The 26,950-nt window shown below is 47.0% G+C and overlaps 1 protein-coding gene across 1 annotated transcript; it reads right to left on the minus strand.

Moving 5' to 3' along the window:
• Positions 1–44: 44 nt before the first annotated feature.
• On the minus strand, positions 45–20,048 carry LOC131213382 (uncharacterized). Its single transcript, XM_058207416.1, has 4 exons — positions 19,531–20,048; positions 1,956–2,091; positions 1,140–1,641; positions 45–1,073 (listed from the first exon to the last, which is right to left on the minus strand). Exons 1-4 carry the CDS (start codon positions 19,601–19,603, stop codon positions 897–899), a joined length of 888 nt encoding a protein of 295 aa, XP_058063399.1. The 5' UTR covers positions 19,604–20,048; the 3' UTR covers positions 45–896.
• Between the last annotated feature and the right edge of the window lie 6,902 nt (positions 20,049–26,950).

Below are 26,950 nucleotides of genomic sequence, written 5' to 3' on the forward strand. Positions count from 1 at the left end.
ATAGAGATAAATAGAGTCCGAGTAAGATTCTGTTCATTGAAGATTAATGTTTTATTGAGTTTTTCTATATTCACTAATTCACGGCATTTGTCCTTAACTTTACCTATCGATTGTTGTTGTCTAACGCCGTATTATCTTGCCGTATTGTGGATTATTATTTTCTGTAGGCCTGTCTCAGGTCTTTTCTATATCCTTCCTAGTTGATTAGCCTGTTCTCATCCGGTTTTGTCAGCAGCCTTCTGTCTGGATTCGTAGAGTAACTATGTTAGAGCTAATATCTACACTTTATCGGCATTTGGAGGCGAAAACAGAATATGAGTCAAGTTCGGCGGCAGGACGATTAACGTATAACATTTGCTATGCAAGCTTCAAAGTCAACCGTCGTTGGCACCCTGCGCTGCCCTACCCGGTCTGCCTCTTCAACTTACACGATCCCTATCGGAAGAGTTTCCAATAAATAAATTAACCCTAATTGGGCCCCTTGGCCAGTAGCTTTGCAGTACGTTTGGCGGTAGCGATCGTAGCACAGCCAAGATCGCGACCGAATGATGCGTTGATGATCGAGTTGATGGAATTCTATTTGTCGCCATTCGACGACGACGGCGAGCGGCGAGGGAGGTGAGTTCAGTTTGCGCCAACCGCCGGCCGGTCCAATCGGGGCCGTGAGAAGGGTTGACGGTTAGAAACTTAAAGTTAATTTGTCATTCGCCACTGACTGACGCCCTCCCCCGGCGCACTGCACTTTGGCCACTCAAGCCACTGGAAGCTTAGGAGGTCTCGCGAATTGCATGATCTCTAATCTAGAAACGCGGCCGTACGCGCTGCGGAGACTACCGGCCTTAGGCGATACTGTAGGACTGCACTGACCGGTGCACTGGTGCCAGGAGTGCAACGAATTATCGTAACCTCAGCAATCCGTCGGATCGTAACGTCCACCAGGAGGCCGCCCAGCTGCTGATGGTGCTGAGAAGCGTGGGGACGAACAGTAACGCTACGCCGGCCAGGTGGCTGCTGGCCGATGACGTGTAGACCGAAGGACATTTGTTCGACTTGTAGTAGTCCTCGCAGTACATCTAGTTCAACGGTAAGCACAGACGGTGTTATTGCCGAAGAGATGCAAAGCGATGCGTCATCCCTACCTTTATTAACGTGGAGGACATTTTGTCCAGGAAGCCCCGCGTGAACTGGGCCGTATCCCGGCCGCAGGTGTTCCGTGCCGCGGCCTCCGAGCAATCGAGGTACTCCATGAACGAACAGCATACGGTCCGCACGTCGTCCTCGTCCGTCCGGCTGGCGGTCCGATGATTTCTCCGGTGACGCCGCTCGTGATGGTGTCCACTGGACTCGTGGTGCTCGTGATCGTGATGGTGCTGATAGTGCTCCGCCGACTGCTGTTGCGATTGCTGCGTGATGGCAGTGACCGTGTGGTGGTACCGGCGGCCACACACCTCGTAGTCGGGCCTGACCAGCTGCAGACAGGGTGCGTGTGACAGGAATTCGCTCTGATACTCGCCCTCCCGGCAAAGGTCACGCACGAACTGGTGCGTGCCGTTGTACAGCTTGTTGAAGCGATTACGCTGCTCGAGAGTCATGCAACGGCGCGTGTAACTACGGATGCACTGCAGCCCGTTGTTTAGATCACTACATAAGAAAACGGAACGAAAAATTAGGATACATTCTCAATCCGAAGGACGATAATGGACGATCACAAATGCGACAGCTGAGCTAGACTGTCCCAAAATGGTTTTTCTAGTGTATGATAAATGATGGTCGGGAATTGCAATTATTTAAGTAATGTACTTTTGCCACTGTGTTTCAGAAGGACAGATTAGTCGTTGCACCAATCTTTGTGGCACGTGCAAATAAGTGGACTCATTTTTAATTACGCAAGTTTGCTTAAAGAAGACACGTTTCCAGTGGACAGAGTGTAAAGGAGCGTAAAAAAACCAACTTACGGGCATATTTTATCGAGGTCCTCCTTTTTGGTCGCGATGGACAGATCCGTGGACGATTGTATCACCTGAAACGGACGGGCACACTTGGCCAGCTCTTCCTGGCCACAGTTTTCCGCTCGTATCCGGGCAAGATTCACTGCAAATTCCCACAGCAACCGTGCGGTCGTCGTCGTCGTCAGAAGAAGCAGAAGAAGCGACGAAGAAGAAACGAAGAAAATTAGAAATTGAAAGAGTCGTCCCGAACGAACCAATTAAAATGCACGTCAAAAAATGCCGTTGCAAGTGTAAATTCATCGAAAGAATTTCCCGCGCGCTTCGGAACCGAGGGCTGCAACTCATTCAAATCACCCTCCTTGCTGCCCCGTGCCTGCCGCAAATCGTCCGTGGTCAGTGATGGGAAGTTTTTCAAATTAAAAATTCATTTAGAAGGGTTTATCAAAGAAAGTGTCGGGCCGGAACGCGAACAGCGCCAGTCGCAAGGCGCCAAGGACCCGGCTGAGAGAGCATCACCAAACCCGACCGGCCGGAGCCGGAGAAAGCCGGACGCTAACAAACTATGTTTCTTTCCCGTGCCGGTGCACTCTTGACCATGATTTGAATCGAGTTTTTGTGCCTCTTTCCACGCCGTCCAAGACGAGAGTGGGCGGCCGAGGAGCGGAAAAGTTTCATTCCACCCGACCGGGGCGGTCCTGCTGTCCAGCGCAGCGTTTTCGCAAAACTTTTGCCCAACGTTTTACTACAACAAAATTCGCGCCATTAAATGATCGTACCGGCACCGTACGGGGAACGGCACTGGCAGAAGGAGAAGTTATGCCGCGGGTTGCTGTCCTGCGTTTTTTCGCTTTACACTGCTCTCCGCGGTAATTCCCGGTTCCCGGGTGCAACCGAGCGCGCGGTCGGCGGTTAGAGAGTAGAGGCGCTTCTCCACGACTTATTGATGCTTTTGGCATGAAGTTGGCGTATAGTTTACGTGTAATCAGTTTGTTCGTATCTTCGTTCGCGCGCCATCTTTGAATAATTTTTGCCACAACTTGGCAACTGTCCAAACTCCGTCATTATCGCTCGTCCGATCTCCGTGATAATCTTCCGATGTTCTTCCAACAACTTCCACTTCAACGGTGGGGCCCGTTCCCGTCGCGGAACTGGATCGTTTCTGTGGAGTGTGATGCCTTTGATTTTAACCATTTTTATGGGCCGCGAAAGTTGCAGTATTTTTTAAAGAATGTAGGTTAATATAGGTTTCAAGAATATTTGTCAAACAACGTGCTAAAATGGTCAGTTTCTGAAGATTAAAAACTTCAGAAACTGATCCTTTAAGAACATCGTTCGAAAAAATCCTGTATTCTGTAAAATCCTGCAACTTTTGCGGTCTATAAATTGAGAAAGAATGTTGAACAGAGGTCTTTTTGTAGAAAATTTGTTTTTTCTAATGTTCGGCAGAAAGCAACTTCGACAACTTCAATAAATCGTACGGTCTACAAGTGGTCAAAATAATTTGGTTTAGTTAGCTCTCTATCAATCAAAGGCACAAATAAATTCCAAAAAGGAATTCAAACATAATAGTCTGATTGCGAGCAATATTAGAATTAGAAACATTAGAAACGCCTTAGACGAACGTCAATGGGAGCTCTCCGTGCGTTTTTATAGAATTTGCTGTCAACAGGAGCATTTAACTGGAAAACGTGTTGGAAGTTCGGTTTCAGCCGTCGTAAATGGTTTAGTCGAAGTGTGTGAACGTTAAAAAGGGCTAAAAAGAACTAGAAATTTAACCCATTCGGAAAGAAAAATTCAACAACCCATTTTGCCCATTTCATCACAAATCTGATGCAAAGTAAATTTCGGACTAAACAATAACAAAGCTATGTGAATCTAAAATCCTCGAGGATCAAAAGAGCAAAGGTCACTAATTTTTCAACAATTTGAGAACCAAAATCGAGAGAAAAATTGGTCGACTACAAATAAATGGTTTCCATCGATTGTGTGTTTTATACGACAGAAGTATTCTGCGGAACCCTGCCGTTTGTCCGGTATCAAGAATTCCTGGAACCATTAAATTGATCTCAAACATGGAAAACGAAGTCAACTGCGGATAATATTGCTATTAAGTTCCGAGAAAATTTAAAATATTCACTTCGTCTCACTTTCTTGACGAACAATATGCAGCCCCGTTCATTAAAGCGATTAACAAATGCATCCATTGATAAAATTGCATTTGCTTATCTTTCGAGACAGTTGTTACATCTCATAAACAATTTGAATTGTTTACATTAAAATTTGTTGCACACTGTGCGCCACAACGCAAAGACGCGATTTTTTACGGTATTGCCTCATTAGAATCACTTTGTTTGGGACCCCTTTGAAATTCACGAGGGCTATGGACCGGGTTTATGCAAATCATCCAGACCCGATCATTCACGGAGGTTGGCCAAATAATTGAGCCCCAAAAAAGAAAACGAACCCCACCAAAAAAACAAAATATCTTACGCCCTGTTTGCATTTTAGCCTCTTTAGCTCCTTCGGCGGGGATTCACCCGAGGTGTTAATTTATTGCATTTTTTTGCGGTCTTCCGTTACACATCAGCTAGCAAGGAGTTTCGGGTTTTCGGCCATCGTCTCCCAAATTCTGCAGTCCGGGGAGTCGGCTCAGACCGTACCGAAACCGAATGGGAGTAAATTATATTTCACCTCCAGCAAGGTGCCTTTTTCGGGCAGAAGAGGTTTCGGGCGTTTTCTTTTTTGCGCGATCACAAGATCCGCAGATCCACAGGCCCGGGGTGCCCGGGGTTTAAGCATGTTGCTGCCATCATTTATTTAAATTTTCGCAACAATGCCCAATGCATGCACAGCGCGTTTCTCATCGCCATCGTTCGGGCCCGCGCTGCTCCATTCGGGTGCATTGGTCAGGTGGGTTGTGTTTTTTTGCGTTTTCACTCTTCACTCTCGTGCACGTTTACGCCATTTCCCCACCCAGTAAGGGCCGGTGTCGACGTGGCACTGGCACACCACTGCAACCCGATATGATGGTCGACCCGCCGGTCGAGAGTTGCAGGCATTATTAATGAATATTCAGCACGAATGAAGCGGATGCAGCACTCCACGGGAAGTTGGAAGTTGTCGAATATCCGGCCGTAAAACCGGGATGATAACCTGTCTCACGCGTCACACACGCGAGCGCGCCAGTGCGCCCAAATGCGACGACTTGGCAAATGGGACCTCAACACGACAGGACGCTTCAGGGGTGCCGCTGCTGCGCTCAATTATGGGGCCCACTGTCGCCGGGTGAGTCCGTCGGGTCGGTTTCTTGTTTTCCGTGAGTGAGAGCTGTGCAGTGGAGCCAAAATTAAAATGATGCGCAAATTTAATATGCAATATGGCCCCAAATAAGAACCGGCCAATCGCCAACGCCAACCCGAGTGTGTGTTTGAGCAGCTCTTCAGAGGCATTCGAAGGATCTGACCGGTGCAGCGAAGCCACAGAATCGGTTTAGGTTAAACCTATCGTTTATTGGCACGTACGGTGGATTTGACGGGGCGATCGCATTCGGGACATCCTTCATCGACTTGCTGCCCACGACGTGCGGCGTTTCAATTATGGTTTCCTGTAGCTAGCTTATAAGCAGATTAATGTGGCAATAGTCGGTGGACGTGGTTTTCAATCACTGCCATAACGTTATTATTTGCTTTGAACATTGAGCAGGCGATCGCTTAGCATAAGAGTAAACGCCACTGCCCGCAACATCAAACACCACTCTGGGTATGTTGGGTTTTATGCAATAAAAAAATATTAATTAAACGGGCGCCGAGCTTTGTGGCTTCAATGCCATTATTTTGTAGCGCCCTTCGCTGCTCGACCAATAACAACATTTTTGGACGATATATTAGAACACGATATTTTTATTGGGCATTTTTATTGCAGGACTACCCGGTTGAAAGTAACAGTGACCAGTGCGTTTTGATTATTTTCAAAACAAATTTGAATTGAAGGAATAAAAATTGGCAATCACTTGAATAAAATTCCATCTTTATCGAACCCAACCTAACTGTGAATAAGAAAATGTAATGCGATGAAGTCTTAAACACACCGATTTGTGATTAGACCATTTTTGGAATGTCGCACGGAAGTGCCATGCGATACATTGCAAATCGCAACGTTTAAATTATAATTAGCCACAAGTTATTAACCGTGAAACATTACACCGTTTAAAGTAATCCGATGCGAGCTAGAAATAATTCCAAATGAGCTCGACCGTCACACCCGTCACCCTATTGTTTTCTCACACTAACTGGCAAACAAACGTTCATCCATCAAATCTATGTTGCACTACGTTACTTAGGGGTCGGTTCACTGTCCCGATGTTTGCACTTTCCGCTTGGTTTATTATTAAATCCAACGGGGACGCCCAGCACTTGTCCCACTTTTCAGCTCAACGGCCGTCATTAACGCCTACCGAAAGCAAAAAAAAACGAAATGGCCAACCGACGTCACCATTAGGTTATTAGGTGTCGAGGTGGCGACCGTGACCGGTGTAGCCAACATAAGCGGTGTATCCACTGCCTATCATTGCGTCATAGAAACCACCGCTCGGACCCCCCGATTCGTTTGAGTTTCCCTTTAATTTGTCACCCCGGTCACCGGGAAGCGATCGATCATCGAACAATGTATGGACTAGAAATCAGCGGTCGTTCCAGTCGAGCGTTTCGAATGGCCACAAATACACCCCCTCTCCGTCGTGCTCTCTTTGTCTCGAATTCGCTCATTAAAACATGCACTTGACGTGCGCGTTGCAACATTTTGCATATTCAACGCAGCCAGCCTTTCCAGGGAATTGAATCGCAAATCACGTCATCATCGTCAAGGCACAATTACAGCGCACGGGCCCAGCAGTGTCCAGTCGGGCGTGAGAACCCGCAGTGTCGTGTCTCTCTAGCTGCCCGGTTGGCCGCGGGTATCGCATGACCGTGGTGGGTGCTTGCACTAGACCAATAGAACGAGGTGGACAAATATTTGCAATCCTCCGGCAAGCGAGTACAGCGATATCAAACAGTATTTCCATGGTGCCAGAGTCCCCGAGCTGGGGTCCAGAAAGTTTGTGGCCGAGTGATTCACTCCCCGGAGTGTCCCATCCCCGACTTTCTGGGTGCTCGCAAAAGAGTGTAGAACTTAAATCAATTGAACTGGACACCGGAGAAGGAATCGAATTCGCTCGGCTAATAGTTCGCCGCAACAATGAACTTGCGCAAGTTCATCCGACGTGGAGCGTCCCTGACAACGCTTCCTTCGCCGGAAGTCGGTGGGAATCACAAAGACAAACACACCAGGGGCACCCGGGCCCTTGCCCGGCTTTGCGGTTGCAATCGAACAGGAGCGCAAACAAACGACGCTGAATGTTTAAATAAATTTAAATGCAAGGACCTCTCGACTCGGCTGCCCGGAATCGGGCTGTGGCGAGAAGCCGGTGCGGCACAGTCGGTTAAGGACATCGTTTACTGAGCCCGGGACCGACAGGACGTGCCGCATTCTTCCGCGTCTTCAGCCGAGCCGAGGTTGAAGTAGTTCGAACGCGACACCAGAAAAACCGCAAGCTACCGCTTATCTACCTGATTTCTGACTTCCCTTGGTACCTTCCGGACAACTTTGACAAGGTACTGTGGGTCACACACACACACAATGGGATTATGTTACGGGATCCCCGAGATCCCGGGAATTGTGGGAACGTGCTGGTGATGGTAGGGCAACAACTTTTCGAGGGATTTGGTATCCTTTCGGGTGGGCCGGCTGATAACTTCGGCCAAGTCTTTGGCGCCTACAGAACGTGCAGTGTAATGCAGCGCTGCAATTTGCTGCACCAGACTTGCCTGGCCGCCAACAAACTTTATTCCATTACAAGGAACCGCGTTCGGTGTGCTAATCAAGTGGTTTACCAGGTCGATCGGCGCTGATCTAGGGGCTAGCTTAATGGGAAGTGAGGGAATGGAAAATGAGCGTACATCAGGGAAACAAATAAAGTACTAGCAACAAGAAGGAAACACTTGAAGTAGTTGAGAGAGAAAGAGAAGGAGAGATAAATAGAAAAGCAAAGAGAAAAAAAATAGGAAGAATGTTAAAAACAGTAAAATGAACAAGAGAGAACGAAAACTCAATTAATAAATTAAATGAAGTAACAAGCAAGAAACAAAAGTTCAAAATAATTAGAAAAAAGAGACAGACTACTGAAAATAGAACAATGAGTAAAATAGAATAGAAAAGATCGCTGGAAGTTTAATAAAAAAGCTATCAGCCTCAAACTCAAAATCACAACCTGAAGAAGCAGAAATGCAAACGTGTTATGATATTAGAATATCCGAACATTTATCTTTTGCAGCATCTTTTTGCCGATTCTCTTCAGCCAAACGCTGGTTATAGGCCCAGCAGCGGTAGAAAAGATTAGCCAAACGAGATTCTGAAGCGTGGATTCCCCGACTTAACGAAGCCGCTGTCGGCTGCCGGCAACAGCAAAATATTTATGACACGATGGGGGCATTTTTCACACCTACTTAATGTTCTCGCAAGTTCCTCTTAGTAAATGGCTTAAAACAACCACCGCTGATCGCCGACAGCGTAACGGTCCAGTTTTTGTTCACGCTCACGTTCACCGGAAACATACACTCTCTCTTTCTGTCTCTCTCTCCTTCTGGACATAATCCTTTGTGGGGTCCTACCGGGAGGAAGAAAAAAGAAACGTTGACGCCTACCAAATTGACTCGTGCATCTCGTGCGCTTCAGCGCGCTCCGAGTGCACTGGAAAAGGTCCCAAGCAATAGTTGTGGAGTGTGTTCCACCCACCAGCACCAACCGCCCCCCCCACGGTTCCCTGCCAAAACACATCCTGCGGATCCTGCCGTTGGATCGTTTTAATGCCGACAGTGCTGCCGTTCCTGGTTTTTACCGTTCTTTTCTACCACATCCTTCCGCTTTTAATTCTCACGGCTTTGCAACGGCAAGTGGCGATTTTTGTAGGGGCGCCATTTTTTGCATACACCGGGGTGGGGGTGTTTTTTCCCTTGCCATTTTAATGCTTCTCTTGTGCGCCCTCCCCGGCGAAACCACGAACTAGACAACTTTGGTTCGGGTCCCTTCCGCCCTGGCAACGTCCGGCCTGGTCCGGAAGTGGGCCGTTTTCACGTTTACTTCGCCTCTGTTTTTTTTGGCTGGATGAAGATGAAGATTTAGGTGGTGCAAATTGGCCGTTTGCCGGCCCGACCGTTACCTGTGGCCGAGCGGCTCGGGCCGGGCCGGGCTAAATCGTTTTCGCCTTGGCGTAAACCATTTCCGTTTAGGTGATTACACTTTTTTTTGTTTTTCGGTCGGTGGTTGTCTCGGTTTGGTTGTGGGTTTTTAGTGAAAGTTGGTCACGGCACGAAAACGGACAGCGCTGTAAGGCGGCCCATTACGAAGGGTGCTCGTGAGAGGGCTCTTTTTAAAATAATAACAAATCTCGGCTCGGCCAGTTTCGTGAGCATAGTTCCACACTCGCCGCGCATTGATTATTTATGCATTGCCATTTAAAATTAATGTGTAATTCAAAACACATTCAGCGTAAGAGAGCTGTCGGCACCGGTAACGGCAATGAAAAAGGGATGTTTCCAGCAATTAAGCGAAGCAAAATGAAGTGCAAACTATCAGCAAATAAATGAAGCATCGAATGCACGGAAAAAACACACGCAAAAGGTACCATAATTGATTGGCTATCTTGGAAATGAAATTTTCGGAAACGGAACCCGCCCTGCAGTGGCCGGCGCTGCGAAATGGAATCATAATTCATAAATTGCCGACGATTGCCATTATCAGGGCGTTGTCGTCTCGCTTAAAGCAAATAAAAAATTAACAACGCCGAAAGATTTATGAACCGGGTCCGGGCTCCGAGGCAAATAAAAGATTTATTCAACTCCAGCAGCGAAGGACCGGCTTATGTGGGCCGCCGACCAACCGAGCGCACCGAGAGTACGCAGAGAGTCCACAACTTTCCACCGCATGTCAACGGCAAAATCTCAACCACCGCCCTCAGGAACCGGGACGAAGACACAGGCCACAAACCGGAAACACATGTGGCCTCTCCGGCGCGGATGTAAATGTCCCCGGCACCGACAAACCGGGCCCGTCGCGGATTATCCTTCCCACGGTCAGGCTCTCGGCTGGCGCCGCACCTTTGCTCGGGCAGGTGCAGGATGTAAACTTAATGCATAAATTATTAATTTGCCCCATCATGCGAACGGGAGCTGGCAAACGGTCGGTTGCAGTGCCCGACATCCCGGTGCCGTGAAACAGGACTGGGTGAAACAAGGCAAGGTTTTGTTGTGGAGCAAATTGCAACGAATGCGCTTCTTGGGCTTGGGCTGTCCGTTTTTTTGTTGCCCCCACTGTCACACCACGGAGAATTCTTTTAGCTCTCTCTCTCGCTCTTTTTTTCTCGACCAAACACTTGTTTCGGTTCCCAAAACTGCACGGCTATGGGCTCATCGTCCCACACGTGGGGTTTAGGCGGGATTGCGCTGCGGATAATAGTAGGAAATGAAATGAGCAGCCCAGGAAACGGCGCAGGAAGGATTCGGTGTGGCCCATTCAGGGGGATTGTTTAATTATTAGCCCGTTAGAAGGCGACTTCGCGTTATTTTTTAAGCCCTCTCGCCTTTCTTGTTTTCGTGATCCGGCTATGAGGTTGGTCAGCGAGTACCCTAATGTTTTGAGTGGGTAATTGTCAACCCTGTCAGTCATGTATCGCTCATAATATTGTATTATAGTGAATTGAGCATTTTTAATGAGCATAAAATAGTTCGAACATACCATCGACGAATAAAGAATCTCTTAAAAATTATTTAAATTAATTAAAAATAAATTAGCCAACATAATTCAAGAGATGAATCAGTAATCAGACGAAATTTTAGTAATAAAACTAACTTGTACTAACATACTTATTAACTAACCTGAAGAATGCATGATGGAGACGCCTGGTGTTTGAACCGGGCGCCTCCATTTGCTTGGCTAACCATGCGCCTCCATCGACGGCCTACGGACCCTTATTGTTCGTCAAATGTGCTTAACTTCTTTAAACAACGCCAGCATCGCAGACATCGATTGTCGCAAATTATGGCCCGAGCACGAGACAAGCGCAACCGCAGCACCGGTGGTTGGATCCTTCTCCGAAGCGCGTCAAACATTTCAAGAATGCGATTAATTTGTAGTAATTTCAATCTAACACTCATTAGCAACACGAACCAGTGTGGGCCGCCATTGTCGCGCGCGTTGAGAGTGCCCTGGTCCGTATGCTGGCCTTGGGCGTTGAGATGGAAATGAAATGCACCGCGCCCGACCGACCGACCCGACCGTTTCCCGACTCGTTCGTCGGCCGGCACTCTGCTAGCCGGTGGGGGCCAGCGGGAGACACTTGAGTAGGAACAGATGGGAAGAACGTTACGCGTAAAAGCCATTATCTCAAGCACCTGTTCCGTGGGTGCCATTATTGACGCACGGCGGAATGCTAAATCGGCCAGCATTATGAGGATTATCGGAATTACACGCCGATATTCGCCTGGCCAGCAACGCTTTCGGTTTGGTTGTTGAAACGTCCTTCCTTGGTGTCAGTGCCGGGCCACGTGGGGGAAGTCTTTATAATACGCACGGTGGGTGACGGATTCGCAAGGTTGAACGGAAAGCATCGAAGGACTCACACGACTGCACAACTTTAAGAGCATCAAGGAAAGGAGTTGCGATTGAGTGTTATAATTTATGTGCCGGCACACGGTTTAGCAATAATGTAATAACCCGCCATCGGTCTGCTGTTGAATGGCGATGAATAGTAAACTTTCGATAGCCATTTTTAAATCTTATCATTTTTAAATATTATTTATAGCCACGGGACCAATTTCACACATGCACAAAGAGCTGATTGTTAAGCGTTGCACCAGCAATAGGAAATTTGTTAACAACAACATGATGTCATTTTAATTTATTTCTATTAAAGATAAATCAGGTGTGTTGTATGCTTCGCCTGGACCCAATAAAATAGTCATTCGACAGACTTCAGCGAATCAAGGTCAACGCTCTCCAAACACAGACCCCAGTCGACTTCTCCTTTCCTTACCTATCCCATGATTTTATTTAACAATTTGACTACAAAAATGTCATCGATGATGAGAAAAATGCTATCGCACACTGGTACAGTGACAAAAATTAAGCCACCGTAAGCTGACTAATTAACGAATTAACCGCACGGATTTGTTACAATGTTTGCGCCACCTGCAGACGATGTGTTAAAAAATCCGATTAGGCTAACACCGCGCCGGGAGCCTCGGTTCCGTATCCGTTGCCACGCTTCAAAATAACCACCAATCAAACTTGCCATCTAGCATTTTCCCTCACCCGTTTGCCGCGCTTGCCATTGCGTCCGACCGACCAACCACGAATGCAACTTTATAAATAGTCCTTGCATTTTAATTATTCTGCACGTGCCACTGGCAGTCGATTTCGCATCATTTGTCGCCTTTATTGACGGGAAGCAGCAGCACGCCTTATTTACGACTGATTGAAGCAATTGATGAGGCGAACCAGAAAAAAAGTAAGGCGCACACAATGCAACAACAAACAACAAGCAAACAATGGGATGCGTAGAAAACATGTGACGTAAATCCAACGGTCCAAACGGTCAACCCCGAGCCCGAAAGGATCTTTGGACCCTTTCGGTGCGACGCAAATGTGGGAAAAGAAAATGGCAAATGGGAAACCGCATACTTATGTTGGTGACGATTTTGTGGTGGGTGAAAAAGGTAAAAACAATCCGGTCCACGTAATACGTAATGCTCAGCGCGCTGAGCAGCCTGTCACCGCAGATCAGCTAGTACCGGCCGTGTGGTACCAAGACCTCAACCAGTTGTTTCCCGCCTTTTTTAAAAATAGGTTTTCCTCTTCTACTCGCGTGTCTACTCGGTCTCGATCTGCTCGGTGCTCGGTTCAATGTTTGCATTCGGCGCGCTCTAGTTACACGAACGCGGCACAGTGCCACAACAATGTTTCTATCCTGTCTGAATCCACCGTCTGAAGCACCCGGTCTGAGTCCACCCGATAAGACACTTCCGTTCCTTAATCGACCGCTTGACTTACGGCGGGATTAGGCAGCGTCGTCGTACCGACCGTCGTAACCGGTTTATCCCACCTGAACTTCGTGATCCAACGAAGCCGACGGCCGATAACGGCCAACGGGGTGACGTGGATGCAACAAAACGGTTGCGACGTGCAACGCTCACGCTCCACGACGCGACGCGACGAGCGTGAGATCGCGGAATCGATCGGAACGTCAATTAAAGAAGGAAAAACAAGAAACCGAAACCGGATCGAGAAGCGCAGTGGCGTGCACGTTTAATTAAAAACCCTTTTCCACTGCTCCGCCGTTCCCTCTCTCTCTCTCTCTCTCTCTCTCCCTCTCGCTCTTTCGTTTCGCTTTACGCTCCGCATGATCGCGAATCAGACGCGCAGCCTTAGCCAACTGCCAACTGACCTTACGAGACGTGGTGGTGGTTTTTTTGGTCTCTCGCGCACGTAAAGTGAAGGTGCCGAGCCGCGATCGTTTGGGTGTGTGCGTGGCCTAGCGTAAAGCGTTCCGTATCGTACGATACGGAACCGACCAATCGCGACCTGGCACGGGGGCTCGTCTCTCAGGCCACGTGTTAGGCCCACCGTCCGCGAAGACCATGAATTACGAGGCACGCAGCGCAAGAAAGACGATAATGCAATCGACTCATCCGAGGTTCAACCCCACCGCTCGACGCTTCTTGTGGGGCCCGCGGAATGCGCTCTCTTTTTGGCGGTTTTTGTTTTGAATACCCCCGTTCGTAATCAAACGGCTGCGCCGATTGGAGTGACGGGCGGGCGCGATTTCTGTGCCAAGGGTTAACGATCGTAAAAGGCCCGACACGGACTCGGTCTTTACGCTGCCACAGAACCCAAGTCGGGCCCCGCTCTGCCCGTTTGGTCAATTGGCGATTGTTTCTGCGTGTAAGGGGTCAAGGCCGCTACTGTCAGCGTGAGATCTTCAGGCTTTCGGAAACGTTAGCAGCCCGTTCGGGCTGATGACACCAACGGCAATGGAAATTAATTCAATTAAGGCCAATTAAGGTTGGAATTGAAGATGTCCGATCCAGCGTGCGTGACGGTCATTGGTCTGCTGGGAGCTTGGGATTTTTGCAATTCCCCGCCGAGATGGTAGAGGCTCGTCCTTTTGCAGGGCGTGCCCAATCAAGGGCGTTGGAGCAGCTGTCAAAGCTCGGGACAGCTGGTTAATCTGGCCACTGACCTAAGCTAGGTTCCAAAAGCGAAGAGCTAACCAGTTGAATCAACAGCAGTCGGAAGAATACCCAACCGAAGCTGTGCGAATCGATCGATCGAGGTACTCGCTACATGGGTGCTCTCGTGTTCTCAATTAGGAACAATTTGCGCATCAGACTTCGGTTCTGATTCGCTGGAACTCGCTCTTTCTCCTCCTCAGTCAGTCAAACATCAGGAAGTGCCCACCGCTCCTCTGATCGCTGTGACCGCCAATTACTGATCACCGCACGGGTACGCTTTTGGACCAATTGACGTCACTACGCCATCCTTGGATCGACATGAACGGGCCAGGCAAACGCTCACCAAAACTGGCGACAAAAAAGCCCATACTCCGTTCAGAATCGGTTGGACCCGGTTTGCGCAAATCATGCGCGACGCCAAAAGAGGTTTTTTTTTCCTCCACGCCACCCAATCGACGACCGAGAGGCCACAATTGAAGAGGACTCTTCCTTAGGTCGGGTGGCAATCGAACCGGTAGGAAGTGGTTACCGACCGAGTACCGAGGATCATTAACTTGTGGCGCAGTATTTATTGAAACCGACCTGCCCCGTTCGGCATCTCTTCGGGAGGGATCTTTTTCGGGTCTACCGTAACGAAAGTTGTGATTGTGCGTCTTAAATCCGCAACTTCTCGCAAAAGTATTCTCGGTTTGCGAATTTCTGAGAACACCGCGCCTTCGGGTGCGTAGTATTTTTAGAAATCCCACGTTAAATCACCCGATTGCAGTTGGCAGCACTGTGACCGTGTGGGGTGCGCGATCATCCCTCCGAATCGCACTTTTGCGAGGTGGCATAGGTTATGCAAATACGTCGGACCCGGTTGGCCTAATGTATGTGATAATTAAGCCCTCGCGCGATGGCCTGGGAGAGCCACGGACACGTGCGAAGGTAGCACACCTTTTGCGATGTTGTACAACCCGAGCCGGGCGCCCGTTCCACGTGCAAATTGATCACGAAAAACATCTCCACCTCATCAGGGTTTCTCATCAACAACAACACAATATGTTTTGATCGGTCTCACCAGGTCTCAGCCATGCGACCTTCTACGGAGCGCACAACTTGTTTTGTTGATTGACTGTGATGTCGCGGTCGGTGTCAGAGTGGGTCAGCGCAGGAAAGTAAATCAACGTCGACTAGTAAGTGATCAACCAACTTCCTCAATCCATTCATCAGTTTGCTCGATGTCCTTTACAGACCAGGTCGATGGCTTTCTAGGACCAAGTACACGGATATCCAGTTCTCCAATATTGGAGCACCCGGAGCGACCTACAAATTCTGTGGCGACCCTGAGTACGATCACTGACGCCCATCTTCTTATCGTATGCGTTGTATCATCTTCTTATCGGTTTACCTTGGCGTTATGATAGTCTTTATCTGTTCCAAGCATTCGACTTAATGTACGTGCTGACTGTCTCTCTCCTTAACTCTCTGTGATGAATTGCACCTATGTTCCGTGATCAAGAAATCGAGATTTTGGGCCAATAGGGAAGGGACAGATCGTCTGATAGCCACTAGGTGTATTCCATTCGCACTTGTTCCATCGGAAGTGTACCGAGGGCCAGTTCGAGTCAACCAACCTGGACCACCTTGACGTGGGGTAGCTTCCGGCCCACACGTCAGTAGCGGCGAATGTCTGTGCTGATTTTTTGCGCTCTGCCGATCGGACGGTACGCAAGACGGTGTAACGTGATCGGCCGCGAACCGTAGCGCAGGTTCTGACGCAAACGTCCTACACACTCCTGGGATTAAGAACTGAGCAAACAAAACTGAGCCTCTCACCTTCCGTCCTATTTCCCTCTCTCTCTTTCTCTGGTTTTCTACCGTGCGCGCAATGCAATGTTCCGCAACTTGGGCGGCTCTCCTCCGAGGCAAGGTGTGCCCAAGGTGAGGTTGTAGTAGTTGTTGGGGAACTCCATACTGAATGAAACCACACACAACCGATGAGCATAGGCTGGTGCGATAACGAGGCGCATCTAGCACCCCACGGTCCGCGGCATATCTCGGTATGTTCCAAGAAGTTGGCTGAGAAGAAGAAGGAGACGCCAATGGGAAACACCCCACCGGGCCGTGGCCGTGTGTACTGGGGTGTTCAATAAGTGTTTTGTCTCGATACCAGAGGGTGCTGCTGGGAGCCTTTTTTTTGTTACATTGATACACTCTTCATGTGAACGAATTTGAAGTTTCATTTCAATCGGTCGTTTAATTTTTTTATTACAAACCATTTAGTATCGATGCGTCACAGTATTTTTAATAATGGAAAAAATCAAGTAACTTGCAGTGATTGGTTTTTTTATTTTTGGAAGGCTTAAAAGCAAAGCAAATTTATGAACGACTATTGAAAGGGTATAAGGACTTTTCGCCTTCAATTATGGGGTTAACAGGGGGGTTTCTGAGTTTAAACGTGATCGTCCTAGCCTTCTAGGCGACCCACGTCAAAAACGCAAAAAACAAACACAACACACAAAATCGTAGAAAAAATACGGTATACAGTATTAGAAAATGGTCGAATCACTGAAAAAAGTTTAGTACAAGGCCTAGGCATCTCATTCAGCAGTATAACCAATTTTTTGACTGAAGTATTAGGTTCAGAAAACAACTTCGTACTGTTAGAGTATCCACCGCATTAATTAGACTTGGGCCCTAGCGACTTCCATCTGTATTCAGACCCAAAAAAATCACGAATGAAAAGTGTTTTTCATCAAATGATGACGTCATAACCGCTGAGGAAGTCCTTCCATTTCAGGGATGGAATTAATAAAATGGAGTCTCGTAGAATCAAGTACATTGATGTTCAAGGAGGCTATACTCAATCATAGAGTGAGTTTCATACCACAAAACTGTGTTTTTCTTATCGAGGCAAAAAACTTATTGAACAACCTAGTACGAGCTGACCCACGGTCCGCCGTTACGGTATATTGTTGTTGGAGCCCAAGCAGAACCTCCACTCCACGCAAAGCGAAAGTTGGCAGGCTGCATGCGGCGCACCGTGTCCAAGCGGTAGAGAAGCATAACCATAACCTCAAAACAAATCAAACAAACCTGCGAACTGAGCAGTTTCCCCATCGTCGTCGGCAACTGCAACTCTAGAAGACCACCACAGCAACCTCTTGGGTAGACAGCGCCCACTATGTTGCTGTGCTAGGTTGGCGGTAGCGCGGTGGATTCTTTTCAGCCACCTCCTTGTCGGCCCTGTCTGGGAATCTCCAACCCCAACCGGTACACGTCATGTTTACCTGGAGGGGAGTTGCTGATCGCTGCTTGTGTCTACACTCATACAGAGGTATGTGCAGGGGTATCAAACACCTGTCTGTGACGTCAGCGGAGGAATCGTACGATGTGCACGATTGGCTAATGGCACTCCACATTGGCGACCTTCCTCCCCGTTTGCCCCACCAGATCGCCTGCGCACGACGCGTGACTCCTCATTTGATTGCCAACGTTCGATTACTATCACCCGTCCTCAGGTGTTAAGCTACTACGGACTGTCAGTTGTTGAATGATTTGTTTCTTTTCTAGTGCGTTACAATCATTACAAAACATTTATCTCGGCGAGTGTGGCGACTCTCACCTATCGCGGACCCTCAGCTAGCTCTCCGGCCATATCTTCCCATCCAGTACAGAAGTACTCAAATAAATGTTTTGGCCAGCTATACCGGTTTAATGACAACGATGGAAATCGTGGGAATATTCGAATTATAATCGAGACAGTTCTAAATAATATTTTCTTTTAAGCTATAAGCCTAGTTGACAACCACATAGAAAAAAAATGAGCAAGTAGCGAAAATCTGATCAAAGACGGCCCTTCCTTTCGCCAAACTTGGCTCGCGGCCCAACAAGCACCGAACCGCGAACTGTATCAACGAGGGTTTATTTTTGAATTTGGCACAAGCTGTCGTTTAGCTGTCCGTGTTTAGCTCCGTGTGGCTTGCTGGTTCGTTGTTGAGATATCAGGTGAGATATGGCCTCATGTTGCTCCAACCCGTTGCACAATTAACCGTTACAGGAAGAGGATGTGTGATTCATTTTCATCGCTACGGAACCGAGTTGAGTCACGCAACAACCAGCGATCGCCGTACGTTCTTCAGCTACGAATTCCCTGTTCCAACATTTCGGCCCATTCAAACCTCTTCAAACTAACGTCGGGCGTGCTCAAAATCAGCATTCCAACGAAACTACCGTATCAACATCGTCACAGCAACTCAGATGACCGTGGGAGATCTTCTAAGTGTGGCCTGTTTCTTATCTACCTCCGGTTCCCGCACTCTGCTATTCACTGTGCAAACAATGTAACACCCGACGGTTCTGATGGCGTGTTGTCCTATGTCAAAGCAGATCTAGTTGGGGTTTCTACTCCGTCCAAAGCACAGATATCTGTGAACTTTATACAGTAAACTGAAAAGTCCGAATGATCCCAATATGCCCCAAGCCACGATCTTGTTTACCTTTCTGCCGTTTACGTAACACATGGACATTACTTGACCCTCTTTGGGGATGGAATCGTAGCCGATCGAAGCGGTTCGTCACCAATCAGTTGATTTGTTTCAAATTTTGCGCATCGCAAATCTGGACGAGTTGTGTCGAAACACTTATCACTTTAGCGGATTTGTAAAGCCTCCAAAGAGGCGACGTGGATCACTTAACACGTTCGCGTCCTTATTTACATACGAAAGGCCCCGCCCGCGGCCCCGGTGAGCATTTTGGATGCGGCGTAAAAGGAAAGAGTGACAAAAAATGAATATCTTAACGTTTACTCTTCTCATATTGGGGTTTCTGTATTTTTTTTCCACCTTCACTTGCCCACTCCCGAACCCGCTTTGAACCGGATTCGCGAATTTTTGTGACACATTTATCACTCACTCGGCCGCGATCGTGGCTTGGCAAACTGTGAGAGGAATGCGCTGATAATGAGCGTAGTGCGCAGTTTTTTTTCTCTCTGGAAGGTATTCCGCGGTTCGAGCATTCCTTTCGTTTAACTTCTTTTCGATTTGGAGTGCTTCGGTTTCGGCTTTACCTTTGCCTTGTTTTATTGCTTTCCGTTTACTTCTTTTATTTCGTTCGGTTTCACTTCTTTACGCTGTACTGTGACCGTTTTATTTATCTTCTTACTTCTTCTTCTTACTTCTTACTTCGTTTAATCGGCCATTGGCAGCTGGAAGGTTTTTGTTTGTTTTTCAAATAACACCAATCCCTTTAATAGATTTTGATTGATTTTGAGGACTTACCGGTAATGAATACGGTGACGAGTATGCTGAGCCGATTGTAGAACTTTCCGAAGTCTGTGATGATGGGGAGCATTTTACGCTTTCTTATTGTTTCGAGAGTTGGAAGCTTCGATTAACAAATCCCTCTGCTAAACTTTGAGTCCAACAGTCCTTTAGTGGTGTTCACTTGTAATCACTTATGTTTGTGTCACTGTTTTGTTTTCTTAATTCACACGTTCACCACCATCCAGTTTCTAGCACTTCTCTGAGCATAGTCAATAAATAGTTTATGGGTGCACCCGCTTCCGGAACTCGCCTCTATGGCTTCGCGTTATGCTGCAGCTTATTACTGCGTTGCACGATCTGGTTCCGGTCGTTACTGGCGCAGAAAGCTTTCAAAAGCTGTTCACTGTCCAAAACCAAACGGTATCCCTATATCGGCGCCGATTCGGGCAACGGTTCAGAGCGCACAGTCGCGGCACACGTTGGCGTCAGCAAAATGGTGAGCGAAGCACAATTTCCGCGCCAACCGCTCGTGGCGAGATTCAAAATGGTAACTGACGAAGTCGATCCAAGCTGGCGCGAATTTTACTCTTTCGCGCGGTACTTGAAACCGAATCTCGTGTTCGTGTTTCGTTTGCTGTGCTCGGCATCCGTCGGTCGTGCGACGTTTCGTCGGCCGCTGCTGTCGCGTGGTGAATGCCGTGCGACATGCCTCAAAGGCGCACGTGGAAATTAAACGGTAAAAGTAAAACGATGCACGTGGAAATTGGAAGTTGGGATGTTCAGTGTGGCATCATCACAACTAGTAAATGCTGTTAAACAAAAATCGTTATTCAAAAAAAACCATAATGGTAAATAGCTACAATCGTAATAGAATGTTCTAACCGAAAATAATAATTACCATTGCTTGCGTTTAATTCAATTCAATGTGTTTAAATCACAATAAAAATATAAAGTTGGTTTAAGCTCATAAAGCATGTCGTTGTTTTGAATTAATTCAGGACAATGTTATGTTATTAATTTACGACCCTTTAACATTATTGAATCAACTTCCAGTCAATACAAATCAGAATGAATAAAACTCTTAAAATGATTCTAAATTTACATTGGAGAACTCCAACGAATCTTGTCCTAAAGCGTGCTGAGGAGCTAAGACTATCGTTTGAAATTAAGAAACTAATAGAAGTCCTAATCAATAGATGCAATAGTTCTATCCACCCTACAATTCGAGTAGGTAGGATAACATAACTCAATGCCACGTAGCAAAACATATAATTTATATAGATTTAAATTGAAAAAAATTTCAATTTAATGATTTTGATCCCTTAGACTTATTAAATAGCTGCAATTCCAATGTCTAATAAAGTTCCAACTAACAAGAAATATTATTGAATCTTCATTTTCAAAATCGCTGACTGTTTCAGCGTCTGGCTAACTTAAAGAATCATAAGCATATGTATGAATTGTTAAAAATTGTCCCAACCCAAAGCTTCTCACCGCCCGCAACTATTTAGATGAAAATCCTTCATCTCACGCCACGTGATGGGCATTAGAACCTTCAGCTAGTCAGCGGTATTTGCAACAATCCATTTAATGCACCCTCTGCATCATCATCTGCCGCTTCTCGGGAGGCTGCTTCAAGCGTCCGTTCGGAGAAAGCGAAACAACTTCAGTACAGTTTACACTCCCGCTGCTCGTGAAGGGCTCGAGGAAAAGCTGACAATTAAACGGCCTCCGCTGGCGTCGGGCCATGATGCACCGATGGATGTGATGGCCGCATTTAGGGTCTCGAATCGTAGTCGAGTCTCCCAGCTGAAGGGTGTTAGGCTGTACGTGTGTCTGTGGTTGGGTGCATATTTTTGTAATGTCCTGACGGGGCTGCCCGGGGGAGCAGCCGCATTTTCAGCGCTGCGGAGAAACACTGAGCGGTACATAATTTTATACGCAACGTTGTCGTAATGTTGACTCTTTCCCCTGTCTGGCAACACTATGCTACGGATACGGCTTTGAAACCGAGCGGGCTCGGCCGAAGTGTATAAATGTGCAAGGATTATGGCGTCTGAATGACACTTTGACGGTGTGCCGCTCCTGTTGGCAGGACGCAGTTTAGTGTCTGACATTGAGACGTTTAGAGCCCATTGGAGGTGGGCTGGATAAAATACCACGGTGGCTGTGTGCATCAGCACGGTCGAATGCAATAAATCGGCTAGTGCACGCTCCTTGACGGAGCGACCATGACTAAGGACGCTTTCGGTCGGGTCGCAGGAAATGCTGAGTGACAGAAACGCTCGGCAATGGGCCTAGAAGCGGGTTTGGGCACCAGGTTCTTCTCAATGTCATTATCATTGCTTGTGGTGCGCCTTAAATGATGGAACTTTACTGCCGTCTTCTGCAGACCATTTGTTAGCCAACAAAAGAAACTTCTTACTAGGGCTTGATAATGCTGAACGGTTGCGAAAGGTCTTGCGGAACAGTGGGATTAAAGAAACTGATTACAAGGACTAGAAGAATGATGAAATCTAGACACTTCCTCGAAGTTTAAGTCATTTTTGACGCAATAATACGTATGCTAGAGATATATGATTGACTGCTGAAGAGCTGTTTAGTAAATGTAGACAAGGTTACTGTACTATGTCTTATAAATTGAAATCCTTACATAAATTAAACGCTATAAATTACGCTTATAACCTTCATAATCCTTATCTGAATTACGCTGAAGACATTCGGACTTAGGTATATTTTAACATAGAATAATAACAATCAGAATAATTATAGAATAATAACATAGAATAAATTTACAACTGCATTTAATCGACATACTGGCATTTTTCATTGTTTGCGTCTTCCTTCGCCTGCTAGCTGCTTAATGCAAATGATCGAGGTTTAGCATCATTCAACATAATTTAGCCCATTCCTCCTATTGTAAAATAATTAAAAAGCAAATTTTATAAAGAAGCATTTAAATAGTCACTGTGTGGCTTAGTGACGCATTCTATGGTGGGTAACAAGCATAAAACTTTATCTCTGCACCACGTATCAGTTTTAAATCAAATATTTACTCATTGAAGCGATTGGGAGCACAGAAAATTAAGGCAGCCACGGATTCAAACCAAAAATGGGTGTTCACTACAAGTTCTCTGTTTAAGCATAAAGGGTCAAGTGTCTTTTGGCTTTTATAAGTCTTCACTTCTCGTGAATCGTGAAGCAACAGGCACCCTTGCAAAACTGCTCAACTTAAACCGTTTGTCTGTAAAAGAAAAAAAAACCATAGAAACAAATAAACAACTCTTCAATAATCTGTTTTATCACTTGCATAGCTCTTTATCCCTGTTAACTCAAAATAAAGCCTTTTTATTTAGAAACCTTTTTTTCTTTCTTTGGAGTTCCAAATTATAGGTCAAAATATTATCCTCCAAAAGTAATCGGTTAGGCTCTTCAGTTCGTAATCCGAGTTCAGCCCGACTGTGGTGAAGACAAAAACATCTGATTTGTGGCATCTCTTCGCCGGCTTCGATTTACCGCAGCATTGTGTTTGGCGGACAGTAATGAATTGTGCTTCATTATTTCGAATAATGTTCCGCGGACGAACAGTTCTCCCCCGCCTTGGCTCCCGGGGGACCGTGGGCGCTTAAGCAACGAAAATGACATGAATCAATCATTAGGAAGCCGAAGTGCGTTCCGCGATTTTTCCACGAGACCGAAATGAATGATGGCCGCGTTCGGCGCGCTCTGGCCGCGTGGTGTGATTATATTTCTTCCTTTAATCCAATTTTCCGCTCTCCAGCGGAACGGATGTTGCCGAACGGAAAAAGAAACAACACAATTGTTCGAATCGACAAGCAACGACAAGAATCATTTCAAATTTCAAACCATTCGCCTGTACGGCAGGCTGTGCGAAAGCGCCTGCAGGGTATGCAACGGGCGCAACACCTGGCGAATCGGGCGAAAGTGCAAATTTGTTCAACTTTCAAACATTCCGTTAGTTGTCGGATTCTTTTTCTTTTCGTTTTCCGAGTGCTTTTATGCTGAAACTAGCGCACCGATGCACAACGTCTTCATGGCCCGATGATGAACGGGGCACCACCTACCACAGGGCAGCTACCCGGCACCATTGCTACCATTAAACACTCTCGCAGCGCGCGATTCCCACGGCGGTAATTACTTCATGGAAAATTAAGCAACAAATCCATCGATTCTTCGATTTCTCGTGCCGGTCCCGACTGCCGAGGACCTGCCGCGGTTCGAGGATCATCATCCCGTCCCGTCTGTCGGTGCCCGACTTCGCCGACGGTGACTTAAGGATTTTCTTCACCTCGCGGTCGGACGGTGTCGATAGATTAAGGTTTGGGGAGGTGGACCACCGGGTTTGGTGGGCAGTGTGAAGAGCCCTCGCAAAGAAACATAAAATTTCTTTTAATTAAAAACTTTTCCCATGCTTCCCGTTTTACAGTGCGCGAGGTTCGATGCCGCCGTCGCCGGTCTCGGTAGGAAGATTTATAAACGCCATCGCCGACCCTCTCGAGCCAGGCCGACCCACGCATCAGGAGCGCTGCAAGTTATTCTTGCCTCGCCTTTAGAGTTGCACACTCTTCCAATCGTGCTGCACCGATTGAAAAGGACCGGAGTCCAAATGGCGCGCGCGAATGAAAGTGGAAAGTTTACGGTGATTATTTTTTATTCCCGTGCAACGTTTGATTTTTCGGTACTATCTAAAGTTCTGGGCGACTTTGTAGCTGCCTTTGGTACCGGCAGTCCTTTTGTGCTGTCCGGCGAAACACTGTAGATGCTGCAATCGTACTGTTTTGTGGCCTTTTGTGTGTAGTTGAGTCCTTTTCTTTTCGTTTCGCTCAAATTAAAACCTTTAAACATTTCGATGCCGTTCACCATAATGAAGGTGGCTCCAAATTACGAGCCAAGTTTGTCGTGTTAAAAAATGTAAAATGTAATGTTCGATAATCGAATCCTCAAAAACCGTGCCAAGGTAAGCGGTGAGTGCGAAAATTTCAAACGCTCCACATTCTACTTGGCGCCAGACGCCACCCAAAATTGATAACCATAAATTTGACCGACTTAGAAGTAACTCCCGACTAAAAAAAAGGCTCTCCAACTTGTCGAACTTTCTTTCCCACCAAATATGTTACTTCTCACTGGCGACCTCACTGCCCCTGCCGGGAAATGGGACGCGACAATCGGTGGGCCAGGTCTGGGGCCACCAACGGGCTGTCTGCGATGACTTTATCACCTCATCTACCATTGTTTATGGACGTAATTTTGGTGCCCGTCGCTGCCCGGTGTTCCCGTTGCTTCGGCTGTCCATTTGTCAGTAGCGAAAAAGCGAAAGAAAAGCGATCAAAATCGGCCACGAATCGAAAGTTTTTCCGCCACCGTCGGAATTCCCGAAATCGAAATGGCCAGAAAAAAATCGGGAGAAACTTTGATCGGAACTGTAATACATCCTGCCTACCGATTCTTCGCGATACTTGCGCGATCTCGCCGGATCAGTGGCCCAGGCGCAACGAACCGGTAATTGTAGATCTGTATCGACGTGCCATTCCACCATCGTTTTGTAAATTTACGAGCTTTGCCCATACTTTTCCGTCGCCTTTCGGCGTGTTCTTTATGCAGCCCCACTTGACGTGGACCCATTACGAAATCTGTGGCCCACCAGGAGCACCTGAAGCGCCGATGGAGACGCTTGGTGGGAATGTTGGAATCCAAAATGTTCGATTTTTCAGAGTCACAGCCGAACGGCTCGCAACATGTGCTGACACTCCAGCCGAAAAGCGATAGTGTCGGTCATTAGGCAACCATCAGCGGCTCGAATGGTCCATTAAAAGAAGAACGGATTCGAGCGAACCCGGAACACCCGGAGTGGTCCCTCGATGGGTTCGATGCTTTTGTTTCATAACCAAAAAAATAAGTGTCCTTTCTGGTGCCTATGCAAACTATGTGTGGGCGCACAGAACGGGGCTTGAGCGGGCATCTGAATTATGCCTGCCTTCTGCTGACTACAGGTGATCTGAATCGAGCGCGATTCCTAATGCCCGTGCTCATTAGAATGCTTTGAGTTGTGCTCCAGGATTTTTAGCCAAACTAGCGCCCTTCCAGGTCTGGGACACTTATCTCCGCAGACCCGCAGACGCAAAAAGTGCAGCTTTAATTTGGGTATCTAAATTGTTCCACTCCGATGAAGTCGCGCCGCTCCGATGGTGACTGCATCCTTTCGCGCGTAGTGGCGTTCGGCGTGTAACGGCAAGGCCTTCGGTCGTCCCGTGTGCTCACTGAGTGTGATGAAAGGCGATAGTTGCGTCCGGGGGCGATGTGCCTCCCCTCTTTTTTTTTTAATGGTGTCACACCTTACGACCATTTGACGGAGTGCATGTGTTGTGTGCAGCAGCAACCTGGGCGGTGGAAAGCATTAACTGGAGTCGGCGTAGGGCGAGCTCGTTATGGCGCTAGCCTCGTAAAGCGACTTATTGGCAACGGGCGTTACTTTGCAACATATTCTTGCCAACCGTAAGGTAACAGCAATTCTCCATTACCAGGGGTTTTGGCTGCTGTAGCTGCACTTTGTGAAAAGGCTGATTTTTTAAATATTCTTCGTCTAGGCTTCGTTCAACCGTTCGATTTTCGTTCTCTTTAATGAAAACCGTAGCCTGTAAAACAATTTCTTAAATGCACGTATAGTGTATAAGGACGCGTGCCACCCTGATAGGTACTAGAAGGGTCAGAATGTAACTCTAGGCGATAATAGACCTTGTGGTCCCCTTTTTTCGGCCTTAACAGGCCCTTTGGCTTATGGACGCATTTTAATTATCGCATTAAAATTAATTTTCGGGTGAAAATGGATGATTCTGCGCCTGGTGTCTTTTTCAATGGGTCTGGTGTGCTTCAGAGTAGCAATCTGGGCTACATTTATCTACTACTTTTCTTAGTGATATCAGTACATTCCCTGATTGTCTCCCTGACAACTCCCTGGTTGTCTTCTATTGTAAGCTTTTCTGAACCTTCAAGAGCTTTTATAAATGCTTGATCAATTATGTAAGTGTGACGTGATATCCTTTTCGCGTAGGAAGTGTCAAGTTTAATAAGCGTATAGTTTCGCGGGGCATTTTCATGTACAAGCTTTTAGCTGATCAAAGTGATGCCCACTTTATACTAGCCAATGTTCACTTGTCGGGTTATAGGAAGGCCTCTTATGCCTGAGTTGAATGCCCAGTCTTGACCCACTATGCCACATTGCCAGAGCATGTAATCGCGCTTCGTTGTCGACTGTTTCTTGTCTTCTCACGTGCACTTCTGTTTTAATTTTATTATATATTTATTTTTACGTTTATTTCCCTCATTCTGGTGTCTATTCTCTAGTTTCATTGCAAACTTTGGGTAAACTGTAGGCCTAAGATTTCTCTTTGTTATTTCTAAGTGTCAACTAGGATGC

Source organism: Anopheles bellator, chromosome 1 (genome assembly GCF_943735745.2).
Source record: "Anopheles bellator chromosome 1, idAnoBellAS_SP24_06.2, whole genome shotgun sequence".
Classification (NCBI taxonomy): Eukaryota; Metazoa; Arthropoda; class Insecta; order Diptera; family Culicidae; genus Anopheles; species Anopheles bellator.

Bases quoted from the DNA above. Each gene is read 5' to 3' on its own strand.
- LOC131213382 (XM_058207416.1), bottom strand. From the start codon at position 19,603: ATGCTCCCCATCATCACAGACTTCGGAAAGTTCTACAATCGGCTCAGC. The intron at 2,092-19,530 runs GTAAGTCCTCAA...GGGAATTTGCAG, and splicing joins CGTCACCGTATTCATTACCG to TGAATCTTGCCCGGATACGA. The intron at 1,642-1,955 runs GTAAGTTGGTTT...TTTCTTATGTAG, and splicing joins GACCTCGATAAAATATGCCC to TGATCTAAACAACGGGCTGC.